This window comes from Oncorhynchus mykiss, chromosome 24, assembly GCF_013265735.2.
Source record: "Oncorhynchus mykiss isolate Arlee chromosome 24, USDA_OmykA_1.1, whole genome shotgun sequence".
In the NCBI taxonomy this organism is placed as follows: Eukaryota; Metazoa; Chordata; class Actinopteri; order Salmoniformes; family Salmonidae; genus Oncorhynchus; species Oncorhynchus mykiss.
In genome coordinates this window covers 160,720-185,164 of record NC_048588.1, presented here as the reverse complement: position 1 = coordinate 185,164, position 24,445 = coordinate 160,720, and the positions used below count along the sequence as shown (strand labels likewise).

Sequence of the window (24,445 nt, the reverse complement as noted above, 5' to 3'; positions counted from 1 at the left end):
TTAATTATATGAGCTCTATCACAACCCTGTGACTCTCAGATCGATTCAGTGTCTAACCATGAATTCTCTGAAAGACCCTTCCACATTTCAAATGAGGTCCTTTATAGTAAAGACACACACACAGGATAAGACAGCATAGACATAATAAATCGTTCAGCTTTGTCTCCTTACTCAAACCCCAGAACCATAAACCAACCCTCCATATCACCAGGCATATATCAAATTGTCATTTAGATACAACCAACTCTAAATACAACCAATCCTGGACAAGCTCACAGAGAGGAGAATGATTCCAGACACTGCCATCTCCGATGGGAAAACTAGGGAGTGAACTGGCACACACACAGTGGAGCAAAAGATATGCTTACACATGATGACACTTTGACCTCTCCCCTCTCAGCGGCCATGCAACTTAGTCTTGACATAGATACTGCAACCCTGCCCAAAGTATTATACAAAAATACCATTCTGATGAGAATTAACTTACACACATTTGATAAATATAAAACATCTTACATATGTTACCAACAAATTCTGATTATCCCACGACAATACACACTCCCAATCCAAAGAATCTTCTCACCTGCTCATTATTACTGACATGATTCATGCCCAGTGGTAGGACCATTAGATCACAAACAAGAACGTTAACTTAAGTAGCTAATGTTAGTCATTGTGAAAGCCCCCTTTGTGCCCACTCTGAGCAATTGTTGATTGCAGGCTCCTTGAAACAGATGTAGAAAAAAGGATGAGGGGTAATCAAACACTGGCCATGGAAAGGACTGTACAGGATTCTGTACCAACTCACATTAGTTGTCGGTAACGTTTTCCCCCAAGAAACAGTTCTTCAAGAAAGGCATGGACAAGAGGGAGTGTATGTTGCTGTGTCATTAACGTGCCAAATAGTTCAAGTTTATGCAATGTTCTTCTCCCAGTTCACTTCACTTGTTTGCTTCTTCACGATGATGATCTAAGATGTTACGTTAGGTGTGCAAAAGCCAATCTATTCTTTGTTTTGACATTGTCCACCATATACTAACCTTGGCCCCTATACCTTGTTTTGCAGTGGCCTGGACAGTTCTTCCTGTTTCCAGGTGTTGTCTCTGCTGAAGGCCCTGGCCTATGGTGGCTGCACCGTTATCTGCACCATCCACCAGCCCAGCGCCAAGCTCTTTGAGCTCTTCAACAAGGTCAGCCTCCAACCTGGCCTACTGCTAGCCTGAGTTCCAGATCTGTTTGAGTTGTCTTACCAACTCCTACGCCATTGGCGTGATAACATAAACAGATCTGGGATTCAAGCAAGCCTACTGCATGGGAATCTATGAAAGGCCCAATGAAACCACAGGATCACAGTTGGAAATGTATGTAGTAGCCACACATGTGGCGCAATACTTATGGTCCCTAAATGAATGGTCTGCTAAATTAATGTACTGTATCCTGATTGCTTTGTGCCCCTGTGTTTCCCTCCCTAGCTGTATGTCCTTAGCCAGGGCCAGTGTATCTACAGAGGGAAAGTGCCTAACCTGGTACCTTACCTTAGAGAGCTGGGGCTGAACTGCCCAACATACCACAATCCTGCAGACTTTGGTGAGAAACTCTAACCAGTTTAATGAGAAACAAGTCAAATGTGGTATAAAGCATTCTAGAAACTATTATATCTATTAGTTCATCCGAAAATGAATTCTCAGAATAACTTTACAGATGGTTCATGCTTCTACACCTGCATTGCTTGCTCTTTGGGGTTTAGGCTGGGTTTCTGTACAGCATTTCGTGACATCAGCGGATGTAAGAAGGGCTTTATAAATAAATTTGATTGATTGGTTCCTCATGCAGTATTCACTGGGGTTTCTGTGACATGCGTACCTCTTTCTCCATTTGATCCCAGTGATGGAGGTGGCGTCTGGGGAGTACGGTGATCAGACGGCTCTTTTGGTGAAGGCCGTGCAGGAGGGGAAATGTGAGCAGGTCTACAAGACAGACATGAACGATGGACCCCTCAACCCCTTCCTGTGGCACAAATCTTCTGAGGAGGTAAAAGGGGGATTAGTGTATTACTACAGCCCTCAATGGGTTGAAATGAATAATCTCATTGAGGTGATATTTTCAGTCAAAGCACTTCAGGTTATGCAGTCTCTCTCTCTCTCTCTCGCTCAGGATTCCCCTTCCGGTGAGGGCTGCCACAGTTTCTCGGCCAGTTGTCTGACTCAGTTCTGCATCCTGTTCAAAAGGACATTTCAATGCATCATTAGAGATACAGTAAGACATACTTCCGCACACTGATTTGATTTTGTACTGCAACAGCAATGGATAGGAAAATATATATACATTTTTTTTTTCTCCGACTGTTCTGGTCCTACAGGTGCTGACTCACCTAAGAATCACCTCTCACATTGGGATTGGGATTCTGATTGGCCTGCTCTATCTGGGCATCGGCAACGATGCCAAGAAAGTGCTCAGCAACTCCGGCTTCCTCTTCTTCTCCATGCTCTTCCTCATGTTTGCTGCTCTAATGCCTACTGTTCTGACGTGTGAGTATTCTCAGCTCTTCTTAATGACAGACATCGGCATGCGTTGATTTAGTGCATGAATTCACAACAGTCATAAGTATGTTACAGTATGTTAGAAGTAGACTTTGCTGAGATGTACCTTGCACTGTTTCTGATTACCAAAATGACATTACTATGAGCCTGTTTTCTCCATCTCTCTAATTGCAGTCCCTTTGGAGATGGGAGTGTTCCTAAGAGAGCACTTGAACTACTGGTACAGTCTGAAGGCTTACTATCTGGCCAAGACTATGGCAGACCTCCCCTTCCAGGTAATAACAATGTCACAAATAACTCTGGAGGATCATTTTTAGTAGTGTGTTGTGTCCCAAAAAATCTGTAAATTGGTATTTCATCAAAATGCAAAAATAGAGAAAAAAAACACCACAAAAAACATGATTCTATCATTCACTGAAAAGAGCAAAGGTATTGTAACTAAAAAAACCTGGTATGGGAGCTCAAAGGGGCTTTAGCATCGAGGCCAAAAAGTAATTCTGTTTCAGAATTTCAGACAAATCCCACAATAACATTACATAAGGAGGCTTTTGGGGCGGCAGGTAGCCTCGTGGTTAGAGCGTTGGGCCAGTAATCGAAAAGTTGCTGGATCGAATCCCGAGCTGACAAGGTAAAAATCTGTCATTCTGCGCCTGTTAACCCAGTTAACCCACTGTTCCCCGGTAGGCTGTCATTGTAAATAAGAATTTGTTCTTAACTGGCTTGCCTAGTTAAATAAAGGTTAAATACATTTCTTTAGAATTTACGCTTCAGAGGTTTACTGCATGTTTTCATTTATTGTATTGAATTACATCTAATTTGGCTTTTTTTCAACAATTCAAAATTATTATTTCAAAGCACAAAAAGCTTGGCTTTGTGTTTTAGTTTAATGCTTCAATGATACAGTGTGTTTTCCATGGTGAGGTACTGTTGGCTGAACATGAGAAATGTGAGGTGGCCGTATCACAATCCTAGTCAGCAACAGCTTCTCCAGGTGTTGTGCCCTTCACCAAGGTACATAACCACCTACACGACCCTGGGGGTGCTGCACTGACGCTGTCCTTCCAATCTGTCAATGTGTGGTTGGGCGTGTATGCAACTGTGCGTGCATGTGTTGGGGGTCGAGAAAAAAAAGCTGAAAAGACCATTTCTGTGTCCACAAATACACAGTCAAGTATTTTTCTTATTTTGCTTCACAGATAGTGTTCCCAGTCGCCTACTGCAGCATCGTCTACTGGATGACGTCCCAGCCACCTGACACTGTACGTTTCATCCTTTTCTTGGCCCTGGGAGTCCTCACCTCTCTTGTGGCCCAGTCTCTGGGCCTGCTGATAGGAGCGGCTTCCACCTCGCTACAGGCATGTCCTCCATTCTCTCAATACTAACACGAGATAATAACTGCTATACCTTAATGTGTTAATTAAGAAGTGCGGTTTGATGTTTCGGAGGACGAATGACTCAACCTTCACCTCCAAAGTCCGTTGGGGAGTTGCAGCGATGAAAAAAAGATTGAAATTGGGGAGAAAAAAGGGGGTCAAATAAAAATATATATTTTGTCCTGGGGCTGGTCTAAGCATAGTGCCGCCCCTGTACCACATACTGTATGCCCCTGGAGACAGCGTTTTTATCCCCTGTTCCACCACTCACACTCTCTGCTGTATCCCTCTTACCTGTCCCCCATCTACATTTCTAATTTGAATCTGTAAATACAACTTTTTAAAATGAATTAAACATATCTTATATATATATATATATATATATATATATATATATATATATATATATATATATATATATATATATGTGTTGTTTTACTATATTTCGTATTTACACAGTACCAACCTATAGTATATGCATATAATTAATTATATGTTTATCAGGGTGGTACCCAATTCTATTCTAAGCAGACACTATAAACCGCAGTATTTTCATGTAACATGGTTACAGTGAGTCACGTCCTGCCTCTGATGTTGCACTTGTCCATGTCTCAGGTTGCCACGTTTGTAGGTCCGGTGACTGCCATACCTGTGCTGCTTTTCTCTGGCTTCTTTGTCAGTTTTGACACAATTCCGTGGTATCTTCAGTGGATGTCATACATTTCATATGTCAGGTAACTAGTTTTTCAGATACTTTTCAGACTTTCAAGGGCCCCAATTTTTTTGGCACTTGAACAGTAAGGGAAAGCGGGTTATGTTGAGCCAAAGGGTTAATTGAGCCACTCCTTGTTTCTAGGAAACCATACACAAAATGAATAATGTGACCCAATATTTAGGAAGATATCATGGAGTCTGTGAAGGAAGAACGATTGTTTTATACCTCAGTTGGGGCCTATTTAAGCTACAAGTTGAGGTCTTAAACCTAGCATGAAAGTGCATCCTTATAACTGTGTGCTCTAATATAGTCAACATTTTTGCTTTGGGGTAAGTTGAGCCAATGGCCACCATACCCCATACAAATGATTACTTACAACAAATATGTTTAACCTGGTGACGGGTGAGGGTTCCCTTTTGGGAACGACCCCTCCCACGTTCAGCTGGAACGTGGCGCATGGAACGCAAAAATATTCTTAGAAATATTTAACCTCCAGACATTAACAAGTCCAATACCTCAAATGAAAGATAAACACCTTGTTCATCTACCCAGCATGTCAGATTTTTTTAAATGTTTTACGGCAAAAACACACCACATATTTATATTAGGCCACCACCGAAACGAAGACAAGAGGCAGCCATTTTGTCCCAGAAAATATAAAATTATAAAAGCAGGATTAAAAAATAAATAATTCACTAACCTTTTGAAAATCTTCATCAGATGACAGTAATAGGACATGTTACACAGTAAAAAATGTTTTTAAATAAAATGCCATTTATATCCATAAATGTCCATTTACATTGAATTCATGTTCAGAAAATACTGAAAAATGTCCGCAGAAAATATAGATAGCGCCGCAAGATAACGTAAATAGACATCATAAACTTTGACTAAATATACATGTTCTACATATAGTTAGAAAGATACACTGCTTCTTAATGCAATCGCTTTGTTACATTTCTTTTTAACGTTACAGAAATCGCTCACTATTCAATATTCTGAGACGGCGCTCAGACATAAGCAATATTTCTCCGCTATGTTGGAGTCAACAGAAACACACAATTTCAGCATAAATATTCCCTTACCTTTGATGGTCTTTGTTCAGAATGTACTGGAAGGGTTCATACTTACCCAAAACATCGTTTGGTTTCAAGTCTTGTGTCTTTGTATTAGCATCTGCTAACAATATCAGCTGAAATGCACCCAAAATGTCCTCTGGTCCCGAAAAGTTGCGCATCAAAACTTCAAAATTACATATTACATGTCGACTAAACCGGTCAAACTAAGTGCAGAATCAAGCTTTAGGATGTTCTAAACGTACAAAACAATTTTCAATTCAACCGGTCATTGTTAGTTCTCCTCCGGAGTGCTGGAACAAAGGAATGGATGGGACCAATTCGCGCCCTAACGCACAGGTATTTTCTCGCGACACGCACTCAATTCACTCCCATAGGGCCAAAACTTGCGGGATTTGAACGATTAAACGCTCTACTGAATGAGGACATCTAGTGGAAGACATAGAAAGTGTCCCCAGATCCATAGCTGGTTGGGAAGGGTGGGGGTGATCACGTCAAAGTTGCCCCAACTTTCATGATCCCAAAACTAGTTTGGAAGAATGCCTGCCCTGTGAGTTCTGCTATACTTACAGACATAATTCCAACGGTTTTAGAAGCTTGAGTGTTTTCTATCCAATAATAATTATTATATGCATATATTAGCAATTGGACAGATTTTTTTTCAGTTTACTATGGGCACGCAATTCCTCCAAAGGGGGCAGTATTCTGCCTAGCCTTAAGAGGTTTTAATGCATGGTATTTTTGCAATGTGTCATGCATATGAATTCAACGGAGTGCATTTTATTGTTAAAGAGCATCATGCCTTGTGTATACAAATGTAAAACAACCAGGAATCTAGTCCCAATTGAGGTTCTTGAGAGAGCAGCCAAGGTTTTATGTGAATTTTGTTATCTGTTCATAAACTTCAATTAATCTACTCAGTCTGCAACCTAGAGTTTGTAAGATTCTGGTTGAATGAAGCAGAGTCCCAGCTTACAAAAAATCAAAGTATTTATTCACGAGAACGTTCTGAAGAATCCAGGTCCTGCAGTACCTAGTAGTACCTAGTAACCGTAAAAGCCTTGGTTTCATGCATGTTAACATTAGAAGCCTACTCCCTAATTTGTTTTACTCACTGCTTTAGCACATTGCCAACCCGGATGTCTTAGTTGTGTCTGAATCCTGGCATAGGAAAACCACCAAAAACCTTGAAATCTCCATCGCTAACTATAACATTATCCGCCAAGATAGAACTGCCAAAGATGGCGGTGTTGCAATCTACTGCAAAGATAGCCTGCAGAGTTCTGTATTACTGTCCAAGTCTGTACCCAAACAATTCGAGCTTCTACTTCTAAAAATTCACCTTTCCAGAAACAAGTCTCTCACTGTTGCCGCTTGTTAATGACCTTCCTATGCACCCAGCTGTGCCCTCGATACCATATGTGAATTGATTGCCCCCTATCTATCTTCTGAGCTCGTGCTACTAGGTGACCTAAACTGGGACATGCTTATCACCCCGGCCATCCTACAATCCAAGCTTGATGCCCTCAATCTCACACAAATTATCAATGAACCTACCAGGTACAACTCCAAATCCGTAAACACGGACATGTCATCCTAACTAACTCGCCCTCCAAATACACCTCTGCAGTTTTCAATCAAGGTCTCAGCGATCACTGCCTCATTGCCTGCATCCATAATGGGTCTGCGACCAAACGACCACCCCTCATCACTGTCAAACGCTCCCTAAAACACTTCTGCAAGCAGGCCTTTCTAATTGACATGGCTGGGGTATCCTGGAATGACATTGACCTTATCCCGTCAGTAGATGCCTGGCTATTCTTTAAAAGTGCCTTTCTCACCATCTTAAATAAGCATGCCCCATTAAAAAAAATTTAGAACTAGGAATAGATATAGTCCTTGGTTCACTCCAGACCTGTCTGCCCTTGACCAGCACAAAAACATCCTGTGGCATTCTGCATTAGCATCGAATAGCCCCCGTGATATGCAACTTTTCAGGAAAGTTAGGAACAAATATACACAGGCAGTTAGAAAAGTTAAGGCTAGCTTTTTCAAACAGAAATTTGCATCCTGTAGTACTAACTCAAAAAAGTTCTGGGACACTATAAAGTCCATGGAGAATAAGAGCACCTCCTCCCAGCTGCCCACTGCTCTGAGGCTAGGAAACACTGTCACCGCCGATAAATCCACTATAATTGAGAATTTCAATAAGCATTTCTCTACGGCTGGCCATGCTTTCCACCTGGCTACCCCTACCCCGGTCAACTGCCCAGCACCCTCCACATCAACCCGCCAAAGCCCCCACCATTTCTCCTTTACCCAAATCCAGATAGCTGATGTTCTGAAAGAGCTGCAAAATCTGGACCCCTACAAATCAGCCGGGCTAGACAATCTGGACCCTCTATTTCTAAAATTATCTGCCGAAATTGTTGCAACCCCTATTACTAGCCTGTTCAACATCTCTTTCGTATCATCTGAGATTCCCAAAGATTGGAAAGCTGCCGCAGTCATCCCCCTCTTCAAAGGGGGTGACACTCTAGACCCAAACTGCTACTGTCGTGGAAAATCGGTTCAAATATGACGCGATCAAGAACTTTGTGAAAATCAATAGGCTTTTAACAAAAAGGTATCGCAAGCCGGAGTGGTCCGCGGAACACACACTTTTCAGAGTTTTCTGGCTCTGATTTTATACACATACAAATACATAAGCCCATCCTACATGCAAATGAAGTTACATCCCAATTCATGCATCCTGCTTGTTCAGCCCAATAACGCCCATATCTGCTTTCTGTCAGATTATAATGATGACAAGACCCTTGCTTTGTCCCTTCACTCAGCTTAATGCGTTCCTTTGTATGTGTGGTATCTGGGGTCAGCAAACTGTGTCTCCTCTGATTTTAGTGTGCTCAGCTATACTAAAAATACTATACATTCCTCTATGCTATAGGCTTTGATCCTGTAATTAGCTCCATCTGTTCCTTTGTATGTGTGCCTTTATTTCGGATCAATAGACTGTGTGTCTCCTCTAGTTTTAGTATGTCCAGCTGTCCTGGCGCCCAACGTGGGGCCCTCTCTCCATGTGGTTGTCTAATATCAGCAGACTATGTGTCTCCATTTTTAGTGTTTCCAGCTGTCCTGGTGCCCATGTGTTGCCCTCTCCCATGGCCCTATGGTGGCTTCCTGTCCTATACAATAGACAATGCATTTTACCAGAATGGCAAATGCACTCTATAAATGTATCTCTCTATTGTGTTACAATATTTATGTTCCTCCATATATGTACATCATTTCTCCCAAACTACAGACCTATATCCCTCCTACCCTGTCTTTCTAAGGTCTTCGAAAGCCAAATTAACAAACAGATTACCGACCATTTCGAATCCCACCGTACCTTCTCCCACTATGCAATCTGATTTCAGAGCTGGTCTTGGGTGCACCTCAGGGTCCTAAACGACATCATAACCGCCATCGATAAGAGACATTACTGTGCAGCCGTATTCATCGACCTGGCCAAGGCTTTCGACTCTGTCAATCACCGCATTCTTATTGGCAGACTCGACAGCCTTGTTTTCTCAAATGATTGCCTCGCCTGTTTTACCAACTACTTCTCTGATAGAGTTCAGTGTGTCAAATCTGAGGGTCTGTTGTCCGGACCTCTGGCAGTCTCTATGGGGGTGCCACAGGGTTCAATCCTCAGGCCGACTCTCCTCTCTATATACATCAATGATGTTGCTCTTGCTGGTGGTGATTCTCTGGTACACCTCTACGCAGACGACACCATTCTGTATACTTCTGGCTCCTCGTTGGACACTGTTAACTAACCTCCAGACGAGCTATACAATTCTCCTTCCGTGGTCTCTGCTCTTAATTTCAAGTAAAACTAAATGCATGCTATTCAACCGATCACTGCCCGCACCTGCTCGCCCATCCAGCATCACTACTCTGGACGGCTCCGACTTAGAATACGTGGACAACTACAAAAACCTAGATGTCTGGTTAGACTGTAAACTCTCCTTCCAGACTCACATTAAGCATCTCCAATCCAAAATTAAATCTAGAATTGGCTTCCTATATCGCAACAAGCATCCTTCACTCATGCTGCCAAACATATCCTCGTAAAACTGACCATCCTCGACTTTGGTGATGTCATCTATAAAATAGCCTCCAACACTCTACTCAACAAACTGGATGCAGTCTATCACAGTACCATCCGTTTTGTCACCAAAGCCCCATACACTACCCACCATTGCGACCTGTACTCTCTCGTTGGTAGGCCCTCGCTTCATACTCGTCGCCAAACCCACTGGCTACAGGTTATCTTATCTAGGTTCTCTCTGCTAGGTAAAGCCCCGACTTCTCAGCTCACTGGTCACCATAGCAACACCCACTTGTAGCACACCCTCCAGCAGGTATATCTCACTGGTCACCCCCAAAGCCAATTCCTCCTTTGGTCGTCTTTCCTTCTAGTTCTCTGCTGCCAACGAACTGCAAAAATCTCTGAAGCTGGAGACTCATATCTCCCTCACTAGCTTTAAGCACCAGCTGTCAGAGCAGCTCACAGATCACTGCACCTGTACATAGCCCATCTGTAAACAGCCCATCTACCTATCTCATCCCCATACAGTATTTATTTATCTTGCTCCTTTGCACCCCAGTATCTCTACTTGCACATTCATCTTCTGCACACCATTCCAGTGTTTAATTGCTATATTGTAATTACTTCGCCACCATGGCCTATTTATTGCCTTAACTCCCTTATCTTACCTCATTTGCACTCACTGTATATAGACTTTGTTTTCTTTTGTTCTACTGTATTTTTGACTGTGTTTTGTTTATTCCATGTGCAACTCTGTGTTGTTGTATGTGTCGAATTGCTATACTTTCTTGGCCAGGTCGCAGTTGCAAATGAGAACTTGTTCTCAACTAGCCTACCTGGTTAAATAAAGGTGAAATAAATCCATTATACTAAGACATCCATTTTATAGCTGTGCACATACATACACACAAACAGTAGATTAGTTTTATCCTCCTCCATAGTTGTATCACTACCCAGCCGACAGTTCCGTTCATACGTTTTCTCAGAGTTCCTGCCAGGTCGGTTCAAACAGTTGAATTGTTCTTCGATATTTTCTTAGGCACACACATACAAGTTCAAATCCTAAGCTACGCCTTGCTCAGACAGTCTGTGTTTTTCCACTATACAGATACATCGTTTCATCTAATTCTGACTAAAACTACACACATCATCAGATTATAATTTTATGATTCTCATCAATTTCATTCAATTATAAGGTTTCAGAGTAGTGAATTATTTAATCATTATCTTTCAACATTTCAATTATTTCATCACAAGGTGTGAAAGAGAGGCTATAATAGAGGAGAGGCACACAATGTCTTATCTGATGACATGTAGTCTGAGCTTGCTAAACGTATCAAGAATCTCACTACGAGTTCCATGGCTAGTAGCCTCAAATTTAGAGAACTTGCCTACGAATTGGCACATCGAAACAACATCCCTGTCTCAGACAACTGGTCAAGAAATGGAGGGGTATAGAATGGAAACATAAAGATGTAAATCTGAATGTAGGCATACATTTAAGATATACAATATACCACATTCAACTTTGACCTACCAGCACCAGCACCCACAGTCACATGAAACCATTACCCACTTACCACAAGGCGGCTCAACTTACCCTGACCCTATGTTACCCCATACCTGGACAAACTGTTTTCAAAACTGTTATGTTTACATGAATTATGAGAGATGCACAACATCCTGAAATATATGTAGATATCTTTCTTATAAATAATAAAAAATGTCCATTGACGTTGGGATGCTGAATGTAAAAAACACCTCAACTTACCCCACTCTCTCCTACTGCTCTCATCCTCTTTAAGAGCACCATGAAACAGTTCCTATTATTTTGTAGGTATGGCTTTGAAGGCGTCATCCTCTCCATCTACGGGCTGGACCGGAAGGACCTCCACTGTGACAAGGATGAAACATGCCACTTCCAGAAGTCGGAGGCTATCTTGAAAGAGCTTGATGTGGAAGATGCCAAACTGTACCTTGACTTCATAGTGCTTGGCATGTTCTTTGTGACCCTCCGTCTCCTCGCGTACTTTGTGCTGCGCTATAAGATCAGTGCAGAGAGGTAAACTGGGGAGTGGCAGTAAGGAGGAGAAAGGCCCAGATCGCTGGAAAGCTGGAATTCTGCTTCTAGAGACCTCCAGGCAGTGGCCCAGAAATACACCATGCACACTAAACTTTTGGCCAAAGACTACAGAATACAGAATGTTGTGTGAGGGTGTGCATGCAGTATGACTCTACTTAGCTTAGACAAACAAATATGGCAGAGAGGAGCTCAGTGCCTAAGGCCATGGATGATTCCCAATATTACAAGAACGTTCTTGTTTAAATACCAAAACCAAGGCTCCTGTCACAGTAGGAATCTAGATGTAATTGCCTTGTGTAAGGGACTGTAAGTAATGTAAGAGTTTGTTGTTGATAAACTCTTGTCTAGTCTGTAGTTCGAGACTGGTTTATATGATCACTGTGTGAAACCAATTAAATGAAATAGCTTGGTGGAAGGACAATGGGAAGACAGGGCCACACTTAAACAGGAGCTGGTTTCCTCCAATGTGTGTTTATTATATAGGACTGCCAGATCAAATGGGTCTGTAATCTGGGACCCTCGGTCAATACAGGAAAAGGTACAATAGTGCTTGTTGCTAATGTGGGATAAAGCAATCACATACATTCCAAGCATGTGAGAGACTGTACAGTACCAATATATACTGTCATTTATCCTGGGTGAGTTTCCCAAAACAAATGTGGCATGTGGCGCTCGACATCCTAGCCTCTCAGGCGCAAGAGAGTAACTGTGCTTGAACAAACTAATTAATAAAATTAAGCACGTTCTATGAGTGGCATCGGCGGGGGTCTGGGTTTTTGAGAGAAATAAAGTACCACGATAGCACCCCTGCTCAGAGGCCTGTGGTTGTGATTATAGGGCTTGAATAGTTGAAGATATGGGGGATACGAATTCTGATGTGACTGTGGCTGGCTTAGTATTACAAGCCAAAATCCTAACCTGAGATCTGAGCATGTAACACAAACAGAAAGTTAAGTATTACATTCTCTCAAGCATTACCAACACAGCTTAGTTTGAATGGCATGGAGGATTGATACAATACTCTTTTAGTCACTCCACAGTCAGTCATGTAAAATAGAATTGAGAATGAAGAGCATTTTATGCTAGCTCATGTTCTGTCACACAATCAATTCATAAAAGACATGGCAGCCTAGGTTAGGGCTTGTTTTATCTGTCAACCATACCATATATAGTGCTACCGTATTTCTGTAAGAGACTGGGGGCTCTATTTTATCAAACTTAATGCAATGGTAAGTCACTAAGGCTAAGACTGTTGGTAGCGCTATAGGTCCAGAGGTGTTTTTTTGTTGTTGCCATTTTCACTGCAGAAATTATGGGCGCAGTAGCTGGCAGTTGTGTGAAAGGGCTGGGATGAATTGGGAGGCTTGTCCCCTCACTGGCCAATCAGAACGTGGTCCATGGCTAAATATGTGGGTGCTTCTAGTTGTGTATTTACGGTCTTTCATGTTTTAAGTTGTTATCAAAGCCAATTTGAAGGTTAGTCCGCTATAGCCTAGTTTGTAAAATAGCCTACAGAAACAAAATAACAACATGTAGGCATATTCCATCTTTGCTAAATACATTGAACATGTTTGCAGTCCATATTGTTCTAAGTATTGTTCTGCCATTGCTTCAATATGGAAATACACTACCGCTCAAAAGTTTGGGTCACTTAGAAATGTCCTTGTTTTTGAAAGAAATGCTCATTTTTTGTCCATTAAAATAACATCAAATTGATCAGAAATACAATGTAGACATTGTTAATGTTGTAAATTGACTATTGTAGCTGGAAACTGCAGTTTTTTTATGGAATATCTACATAGACCTATACAGAGGCCCATTATCAGCAACCATCACTCCTGTGTTCCAATGGCATGTTGTGTTAGCTAATCCCAAGTTTATAATTTTTAAAAGGCTAATTGATCATTAGAAAACCCAAGCAATAAAACTGGCCTTCTTTAGACTAGTTGTGTATCTGGAGCATCAGCATTTGTGGGTTCGATTACAGGCTCAAAATGGCCAAAAACAAAGACCTTTCTTCTGAAACTCGTCAGTATATTCTTGTTCTGAGAAATTAAGGCTATTCCATGAGAGAAATTGCAAAGAAGCTGAAGATCTTCTACGACACCCTTCACAGAACAGTGCAAACTGCCGCTAACCGAAATAGAAAGATGTGTGGGAGGCCCCGGTGCACAACTGAGCAAGTCTGGATGTAATTTTTTTTTAACGTACTGTTTATTTGAGATAATATGAACACTGTGGACAGTTTTCAGCAAGTTGCAACACTGAAACACAGAAATAAACAGTTTTCCATAAACAAGGTCTAAATCATGTTTGATGCACTCTGGATGTCATTATATTTGCAGTACTGTTTATTCGTGATGATATGAACAATGTCGACCATTTTCAGCAAGTTGCAACATTGAAATACAAAAATAACTATTTTTCCATAAACAAGCTCTAAATCATGTTTGATGCACTCTGGATGTAAAAAAAATGTGTTCTGTTTATTCGGGATGATATGAACACTGTGGACAGTTTTCAGCAAGTTGCAACATCACTTCCAAGTGACATTCTTTGTAAGTGAAATCAAGCCATTCGACACACATCAGCTAATAAATCCACGTTACAACCACTTAGACAAGACATGTCAAGTGTTCCAGCATCAAAAGTTACAGGAGTTTAAGTAACAGCACCAACATACCTTAAGGGAACATTTTGACATTTGCTGTATGGTTAGTGAGAAAGCCCATATTGCAAATGTACGGTCCCTTACTAGACGTCCGAAAACGTTTCTAAAGTTCGCGGACGGCGTCGGGCCGAGCGGCAGGGCCGGACCTATCGGGAAGTCATCGAATTAACTTTCTCGGGCATTCGGTTTCCGTTTTATAAAATAATCACATTTTGGTCATTTTTCCGCTGTCCCTGAAATTCCCACAAGAGGACATAAGCAATCATATTGCAATTGTACAAAACATCACGAATCATGACGTGGCCTGATCTCCAAAACCTAAAATATTTTGAAGCCGAAACTTGGTGAGCGTAATGGTTTGGCATAATGGGCAGTTGGCCCCGAACAAGATGGCGTCTAGGCCTCAACGGTTTTTGAGTTATGGCCATTTCTCTGAGATTAAAGGTCCAAAATGAAAATAGAGAAATTATTTTTCCACTTCACGTCAAAGTCAAGGAGCCTCCGGTGTCAATAAGAAAAGAACCAGCCATTTATCTATCGTCATTTAAGAGAAATCGTACAATGACAAATTGGTGATGTTCAAAGATAGGTGTTTAAAAATTTTTTTTTTTTTAAATTACAGATCCAGTTGCAGGGTGTTCATACGAATCTTTTTAAAGTGTGCTGCGGAGCTCTGTGAAATTTCTGGTGATTTTCTGAAATAACTCACTAAACTGAGTACTCACTAAACCTCTGTAAATAACTCAGTTCTTAACGTAAAGACTTAAAACTCAGGATTCTGTAAGAGGCTACCTCAGTCAAGACATGTGTTTACCTATAGCTTCCTGTGCCAACCGGAAGTGCCTTTAATTGGGTCACACTGTCTGTTTTGAAGGGTTAAAAAAGTCACATCTTTCCAAAACTTCATATGTGTGACTAGGTAACCCTCCTGAAGTGTAAATCAGTCATTTCTCCCAACAGATGTCAAAGAAAAGCTCACACACACACACAGCAAGGATGGAGTGACAAAGTGCGGTGCTTAAAGACAGAGAGCAGGCAATGGCATTACCATAATCCCTAGGCCGTACCGAGTTCAACGAGATATCCCGCTTGACCATTGCCTGCTCTCTGTGTCTTTAAGCACTGCACTTTGTCACTCCATCCTTGCGACCATTAGAAAAGTAGGCCCAAAATGAAGCCTGCCCCACAACGTCATTTGCTTTTGGGTGACAGTGAGATAACCGTTACGGTGAGAAGCACAATTCGACCTCAGGTACGTTCCTAAGGTCCTTCCGATCCGTGCAAGCCTAACCTTGACCGTGTGGCATTAACCCTTAATAGTAAAACAGTTTTTTTTTGATCTCACAGATTAATGACATTCTCCCCATAGGAATACATTGCCTGCACCCCTAAAGTCAACCTGAAGCCTATGTGGGTTATGAATGCCTTATGAACCTGTCTTCTGTGACAGTCCATCAGACCACTATGAGGTCTACCTGTGTCAATTCTAAGCTTCCTGAAGCAACTGGAAGTGGTTAAAAATCACCTTAAAAGTGTATATCCATACCCTGTCTGCAGTTTGATAGACATAGTGCATTCAACCCTGTGTAAATCAGTCAGTTTTCAACTCAGGATTCTGTAAAAGCATACCCCAATGAGGATGTGTTTTGACTTATAGCTTCCTGTGCCAACCGGAAGTGCCATAATTGTTGTCTCAGGGGCTGTTTCAAAGGGTTAAAAAAAGTCAGATCTGTCCAAAACTTCATATGGTGTGACTAGGCAACCCCCATGAACTGTAAATCAGTCATTTTTCCCATAACATTTCAAAGGAAAACTAAATCACACACACAGCTTGGAAGGAGGGAACCATCGGGGTGCGTAGAGACATACACTGCCTGAATTAGTTAACCTTGGAACTTTTAAAGAACCGTCAGACCTAGAGTTCCGAAACTTTAGAAACCTGTTCTAGACCTAAGGTTGGTAGTGCGTGGTGAGTTACGTGGCTCTAGAAGGTTCTTGGACTGAGAAACAGCCTCGTACATTTCTGCTTCTTTTGACCAATGTTTATCGATTTTGTTCCCTTTGCCGAGCGATTAAGAGTGTCTCCCCTTAATCTTATTACCCTGCCTGTCACAGAAAGACTCCGCCGTCCCTCCTCTGGACATCCTCTGGCACAACACCGTCTTCCTTTCACCACAGAGAATTCTCATTCATGCGCTTACTTTCATTCATTCAATTTCTTTATTCACATTCGTTCACATACACCCTTCATTTTACCTAAAAACGACCTATAGTTTCTTACCTACTGACTTAATTCACTTCCTCTACATCAGCTGGTATTATCCTATAGGATTTTTACCGATATGAGACTACTGCCTAACCGGGTAAGCCTGTCTTCATACCCATACTTCACTCACCCACTACTGGCCTCTATTTCGTATTAGAGCAATATCGCGGCGTGATCTACCGATTCACAGACCCCCGTTTAGTTAGACGGAGCGTTTTTTATCCGCAGGATTTATTTTGCAGTTGAACCCATTCAAATTGGGTCAGAGTTATTCCGCTTCATTTATATATATATATATATATATACCCAAACAGACCCTTCTGTCGTGAATATCCCACCTAAGCAGACCCCTTTTCTAATGTCTTTTAATAAAGGGCGGTATTCGTGGATTTTTCTAACTACTTATTTATGCAGATCTCTATTATTTTAGAGCTGTATTCATAAGTAACCTGTCCATACAGTCCTTCTACTAATTTTATTGAAGCGGTATTACAGGATTTTTTTCTACCTACTTTATCTGTTTTGACCGTATAGGCTGTCCCACATATGGCATTTCAGCCATAGAGCGCAAACAACCGCACCACACAAGGTCCCCAAATGAATGGTCTGGTGAGGGGGGCAGTCCGAAACACACACTCGACCCAAGTCGCTCGCTCAGGTTGATTGTGCTGCGTTGTACACACATCCCAAAACATATCAGAAGCCTTTAATACAAACATATCAGAAGCCTAGATGGTCCGCGGAACACACACACACACACTTGTCCAGAGCACTGGCTCTGATTTATACACATACAACATATGAGTCCATCCCACATGCAAATGAAGTTACTTCCCTCAGTCCATCTGCCACCATTATATCCCAATCTGTGCATCCTGCTTGTTCAGCTCGATAACGCCCATATCTGCTTTCAGTCAAGTTATAATGGTGACAGGACCTCATGTCCCAAAAATAATACATGCCCATCTTATGCTATGGGCCCCCTTACGTTCAGCATGGTGTGTTCTTTGGTATGTCTGTCCTTATTAGGACTCGTAGACTATGTGCCTCTGACATTCCTTCAGCATCTTCATGTCCTAAAAATATATGGCCTATGTCTATAGTCCATCCGTTGGTCATTTGAGTGACCCACTCCTTTGTATGTCCCTCTGACCTTGGTTTGTCCAGCTGTCCTATGCTCTCATGGCCTTACTCTGGCCTCCTGTCCTATACAATAGACAATGCATTTTACCAAAATGGCAAATGCACTCTAAGTGTATCTTTCTCTTGTGTTACAGTATTATGTTCCTCCCTATATGTACATCTTTCTCCCACAGTCACAATGGGGCACTTGAGTTTCTTGAGAGATCCAATGAAAGCGGAAGGAGGACATAAAGAGGACAAGAAAGTGAAAAACAGAAACAGTATAACAGATATCAAAAATTCTACACAAACAACTTGATCGAGACCGTTGCGAATTTGTTGATATTGGAACGGCATTTCTAGCTTAAACGGTGTAGGAGGAGTGTCTCCTCATGATTTTGGCACTGCAGCGTCTGCGAGTATCCTAGCCAACGGTTCCGTTTTGGAATATCAGAATTGACACAGAGAGCTGTTAGTGAAGAGCAGGTGAGGGGTTTCTTAAATCGCTCTCCCTCGAGAACGGTAGACCCAATTTTAACTTCTTGCGTCGAGCCATCCCGGATCTGGGATCGTGACTACAGCCTCAAGCCCATTAACATAACGCAACGTTAACTATTCATGAAAATCAAATTAAATGAAATAAATATGCTAGCTCTCAAGCTTAGCCTTTTGTTAACACTGTCATCTCAGATTTTCAAAAATATGCTTCTCAACCATAGCAAAACAAGCATTTGTGTAACAGCATTGATAGTTAGCATGGCATTTAGCGTTAGCATTCAGCAGGCAACATTTTCACAAAAACCAGAAAACCATTCAAATAAAATAATTTACCTTTGAAGAACTTCTGATGTTTTCAATGAGGAGACTCAGTTAGATAGCAAATGTTCAGTTTTTCCTGAAAGATTTGTGCAGGAGAAATCGGTCCGTTTTCTGCATCATGTTTGGCTACCAAAAAACCCAGAAAATTCAGTCATTACAACGCAAACTTTTTTCCAAATTAACTCCATAATATCAACAGAAACATGGCAAACGTTGTTTAGAATCAATCCTCAAGGTGTTTTTCACATATCTATTCGATGATGTCACTCGTGGCAGTTTGGTTTCTCCTCTGTTCAAAATGGAAAAATGCACGCACCTGGAGATTACGCAATAGTTTTGACGGAGGACACCGAGCGGACACCTGGTAAATGTAGTCTCTTATGGTCAATTTTCCAATGATATGCCTACAAATACGTCACAATGCTGCAAACACCAGAAAGTGTAGGCTCATTCCTTGCGCATTCACAGCCATATAAGGAGACATTGGAACACAGCGCCTCAAAAATCTGTCTCACTTCCTATATGAAATTTCATCTTGGTTTCGCCTGTAGCATTGGTTCTGTGGCACTCACAGACAATATCTTTGCAGTTTTGGAAACGTCAGTGTTTTCTTTCCAAAGCTGTCAATGCATAGTCGAGCATCTTTTTGTGACAAAATATTGCGCTTAAAACGGGCACATTTTTTTTATCCAATAATGAAATAGCGCCCCCATAGGTTGAAGGGGTTAAAAGTGTTTCCGCCCTTGAGAAGCAGAGGAAGATTTTATGCCAAACTATGTTTGTGTAACTGTTTGTTTAGTGGGCAAAACGATAGTTGTTTGGGAAAGTAATAAATTGCCTTGCTGCTGGCATGATTTACAGACACTTGAATGTGAGGCGATAGGTTACGAAAACGGCTATAGTTACAGATTGGTAGCCCCGATTTGAAATCCGCCCTTTTCTATGAAGAGCAGAGAAGCAGGGGAAGATTTTAGCTTGCGGAACTTTTTTCCTCAAAAATGCTCCGAAAGTGGTCAAAACGACCGCAGTTACAAAAACAGCTGTACCGTAAGTTCAGTGTGGAATATTTTGATTCTGCACACAGCTATGAATAGCAGAGAAGTAGACGAATATCCCATTCACTCTAACTTCTTGTCTAATTTGTTGCAGTATTTGTCAAAATAGACACTGCTTGCCAAAATGTTCCAGAAACTGATTTTGGTGCTGTTACTTAAACTCCTGTAACTTTTGATGCGAATATCATTTTTTGTCTCCAAACTCCAGATTTGAGTAGCAGAGAAGTAGACGAAGCTGGAACACTTGACATGTCTTGTCTAAGTGGTTGCAAAGTGGTTATATTAGCTGATTTGTGTCAAAAATTGCTTGATTTCACTTACAAAGAATGTCACTTGGAAGTGATGATGTCACAATGGGGCACTTGAGTGTTACGGTTTCTTCCGTCGAAAGAGAGGAGGACCAAAATGCAGCGTGGTTATTTGTAAACATCGTTAAGATGAAAATACAAACAATATACAAAAACAATAAACATGAAAAACCAAAACAGCCCTATCTGGTGTTACAAACACAGAGACAGGAACAAACACCCACGAAACACCTAAAGAATATGGCTGCCTAAATATGGTTCCCAATCAGAGACAACGATAAACACCTGCCTCTGATTGAGAACCACCTAGGCAACCATAGACTTTTCTAGACAACTATACTACACCACAATCCCATAACCTACAAAAAAACCCTAGACAAAACACACCACATAAATAACCCATGTCACACCCTGGACTGACCAAAATAATAAAGAAAACACAAAATACTAAGACCAGGGCGTGACATTGAGTTTCAAATCAAATCTAATGTTACTTGTCACATACACATGGTTAGCAGATGTTAATGCGAGTGTAGCGAAATGCTTGTGCTTCTAGTTCCGACAATGCAGTAATAACCAACGAGTAATCTAGCTAACAATTCCAAAACTACAACCTTATACACATAAGTGTAAAGGGATAAAGAATATGTACATAAAGATATATGAATGAGTGATGGTACAGAGCGGCATAGGTCAGATGCAGTAGATGGTATCGAGTACAGTATATACATATGAGATGAGTATGTAAACAAAGTGGCATAGTTTAAAGTGGCTAGTGATACATGTATTACATAAAGATCCAGTAGATGATATAGAGTACAGTATATATGTATACATATGAGATAAATAATGTAGGGTATGTAAACATTATATTAAGTAGCATTGTTTAAAGTGGCTAGTGATATATTTTACATCAATTCCCATCAATTCCCATTATTAAAGTGGCTGGAGTTGAGTCAGTGTGTTGAATCAGAATACCCCCCTGAAATGGACAAAAATGAATGGCAAAACATTGGCATTGGACAAACCATTTACACGATGTCCAATACCACCCAATGTGGCGTTGATTCGTGCAAAGTTGATTGCAAATGCCATATGGCAAGTGCCAGTTGTAACACTTCAAAAATCCAACAGTGCGCTCCACCGGGGTTTTTCATATTGGAAATGCAACCCAAGTCAACATCCAAAAGCAACATTTTGAAAAAATGATTTTTTGTCAAAAACTTATCACCCCTTAAAAAAGTGCTTTCTGGACGGTTTTTCAAAATTCTTTCAATTTTTTTGTCAATTACACATGTGTAAGAACTGTATGAATATACTTTTGTCCAATTTTATTATCATAATTGTTTTTTTTAATTACATGCACATAAGGCATATGTTTTGTCCATTTGCAATATGATTTCATAGGAAGTCAAAAGTAAAAAATTTCAAAATTTTGTAAAAAACTTCACACATCCTTAAAAAAGTGCTTTCTGGACCGTTTTTCAAAATTCTTTTGATTTTTGTGTCAATTACACATGTATAACAACTGTATCAACATACTTTAGTCGTATTTTATTATCATTTAAAAACATTTGTTTTAATTACATGCGCATAAGGCATATGTTTTGTCCATTTGCAATATGATTTAATAGGAAGTCAAAAGTCGAAAATGTGAACTTTAAAAAAAAACTTATCACCCTCGTAAAAAAAGTGCTTTCTGGACCGTTTTTCGAAATGGTTTCGATTTTAAGTCAATTAATCATGTGTAAGAACTGTATGAATATACTTTTGTAAAATGTTATTATCATAATTTTTTAATTTGTTTTACTTGTGCATAAGGAACATGATTTGTCCATTTGCAATATGATTTCATAGGAAGTCGAAAGTCAAAGTCAAAAGTCAATTTTTTGGGGGCCAAAATTGACTGAACTGATGAACACAGGATGGCCGGGCAGTGATAGTTGTTCCTTTCCATCACTCGTTGTGTTGATTTCATCATGTCCATTTGGTGATGTTTTTTCACTATAGAATCATATTGCAAATGCACGTGCATTTGCAATATGTTTCAATGGGCATTTACCATCACAAATTTGTCATGCTATAAAAATCCTGCAGGAATGTGAAATTGACTGGCCCGATGAACTTTGGATGGCTGGGCAGTGATTCTGGTTCATCTCAATCGCTCGTTAGGGTTGATTTCAGAATGTCCATTTGGTGATGTTTTTTCACTATAGAATCATATGCACGTGCATTGTTGTGCAACTGGTAACCCAAAAATAAAAATATGGTGATTTCATTATGTCCATTTGTTTATGTTTTCTCACTTTTGCAAAGTTTCTGTGCATTTGCAATATGGTTCAATGGGCAGGTACCATCACGAATTTGTCATGCTATAAAAATCCTGCAGGAATTTGAAATTGACTGGCCCGATGAACTCGGGATGGCTTTGCAGTGATTCTGGTTCATCTCAATCGCTCGTTAGGGTAGATTTCAGAATGTCACTTTGGTGGTGGTACCTCACTGTTTAAACATATTGCAAATGGACAAGAGTCAAGTGGACAAGAGTCCATCAGTCAATTAGATATCATTCTGACACCAAACTGATACAAACTGACACAAAACCCACTTTTTCCAACTCGTTTAGTAGCCAACTATCACATACTTCAGAGCTGGCCCAAAATTCACAACGCCTTCGGTTCAAACCATAAAAAAAAACATAAAACACGTAGTTACGTTCTAGCTGCGGGTCCATTTCTTATGTTATGTGTTGGCCTAGCTGAGGCGACCCTGAATCCCAAGTTTCGGCTCGATAGGTCATTTGGTGTCCGAGCAAAACCCTAATTGGTGCTGAAAATCCACTTTTTTCCCATGACTTGCTATGGGGTCCTTGAATGAGCTATCGGACAGAAACATTGGGGTCCGTCTCTATGGGCCGAGCCGGTTTCAATGCACCTAGTCTTGCGTCTCTGAGACTTTTCTAAATGTTGTCATTTTTGTAATGGTCAAAATGAATTGAAGTCATTGCAAATGTACGAGGCTGTTTCTCGGTCCGAGAACCTTCTAGAGCCACATAACTCCCCACGCACTATCGACATGAGGTCTAGAACAGGATTCTAAAGTTTCGGAAATCTAGGTCTGACGGTTCTTTTTAAAAGTTCCAACAAGGTTAACTAATGCAGGCAGTGTATGTCTCTACGCACCCCGATGGGTCCCTCCTTCCAAGCTGTGTGTGTGAGTGATTTAGTTTTCCTTAAAAATTTCACGGGAAAAATGACTGATTTACAGTTCATGGGGGTTGCCTAATCACATATATGAAGTTTTGGACAGATCTGACTTTTTTAACCCTTCGAAACAGCCCCTGAGACACCGATTATGGCACTTCCAGTTGGTACAGGAAGCTATAAGTCAACACACATCCTCATTGGGGTATGCTTTTACAGAATCCTGAGTTTACGTCTTTACGTTAAGAACTGACTGATTTACACCGGGTTGAATGCACTATGTCTATCAAACTGCAGGCAGGGTATGGATATACACTTTTAGGGGGATTTTAACCACTTCCCGCACTTTGTCACTCCATCCTTGCTGTTTGTGTGTGTGAGAGCTTTTCTTTGACATCTGTTGGGAGAAATGACTGACTTACAGTTTATGGGGTTTGCCTAATCACACATATGAAGTTTTGCAAAGATCTGACCTTTTTAACCCTTGGGAACTGCCACTATGACACCATTTATGGCACTTCCGGTTGGCACAGGAAGCTATAAATAAACTCATATCCTGATTGGGGTATGCCTTTACAGAATCCTGAGTTTTAAGTCTTTATGTTAAGAACTGAGTTATTTACGGAGGGTTTAGTGAGTGTGTGTTATTTCAGAAAATCATAGAAAATCACAGAAATCTCGCAGAGCTCCGCAGCACACTTTAAAAAGATTAGTATGAACACCCTGCAACTGGATCTGTAACTGTTGAAAAAAAAACGCCTATTTGTGAACATCACCAATTTGTCATTGTACAATTTCTCTTAAATGACGATAGATAAGTTCTTTTTTTATTGACACCGGAGGCTCCTTGACTTTGACGTGAAGTGGAAAAATAATTTCTCTTTTTCCATTTTGGACCTTTAATCCCAGAGAAATGGTCATAACTCAAAAACTGTTGAGGCCTAGACGCCATCTTGTTCGGGGCCAACTGCCCATTATGCCAAACCTACGCTCACCAAGTTTCGGCTTTTTTCCTAAAAAATGCTACGAAAGTGGTCAAAACGACCGTTGTTTAGGAATGTTGAAAACACGTGGTAATGCAGTTACAAATACAGCTGTACCGTAAGAACGTATGGAAT

At 40.8% G+C, this 24,445-nt stretch overlaps 1 protein-coding gene across 1 annotated transcript in view; it reads left to right on the top strand.

Annotated features, from left to right (window-relative positions):
- The window catches only part of LOC110503512 (ATP-binding cassette sub-family G member 1), a 60,240-nt gene extending 46,606 nt beyond the window's left edge, over positions 1-13,634 (top strand). Inside the window, exons 7-15 of the mRNA XM_021581856.2 lie at positions 1,067-1,190; positions 1,473-1,587; positions 1,886-2,031; positions 2,155-2,256; positions 2,360-2,528; positions 2,715-2,815; positions 3,737-3,895; positions 4,529-4,647; positions 11,638-13,634. Coding sequence (XP_021437531.1) covers positions 1,067-1,190; positions 1,473-1,587; positions 1,886-2,031; positions 2,155-2,256; positions 2,360-2,528; positions 2,715-2,815; positions 3,737-3,895; positions 4,529-4,647; positions 11,638-11,866 — 1,264 coding nt within the window. The 3' untranslated portion in view covers positions 11,867-13,634. The remainder of the gene's footprint in view (positions 1-1,066; positions 1,191-1,472; positions 1,588-1,885; positions 2,032-2,154; positions 2,257-2,359; positions 2,529-2,714; positions 2,816-3,736; positions 3,896-4,528; positions 4,648-11,637) is intronic.
- Positions 13,635-24,445: the final 10,811 nt, after the last annotated feature.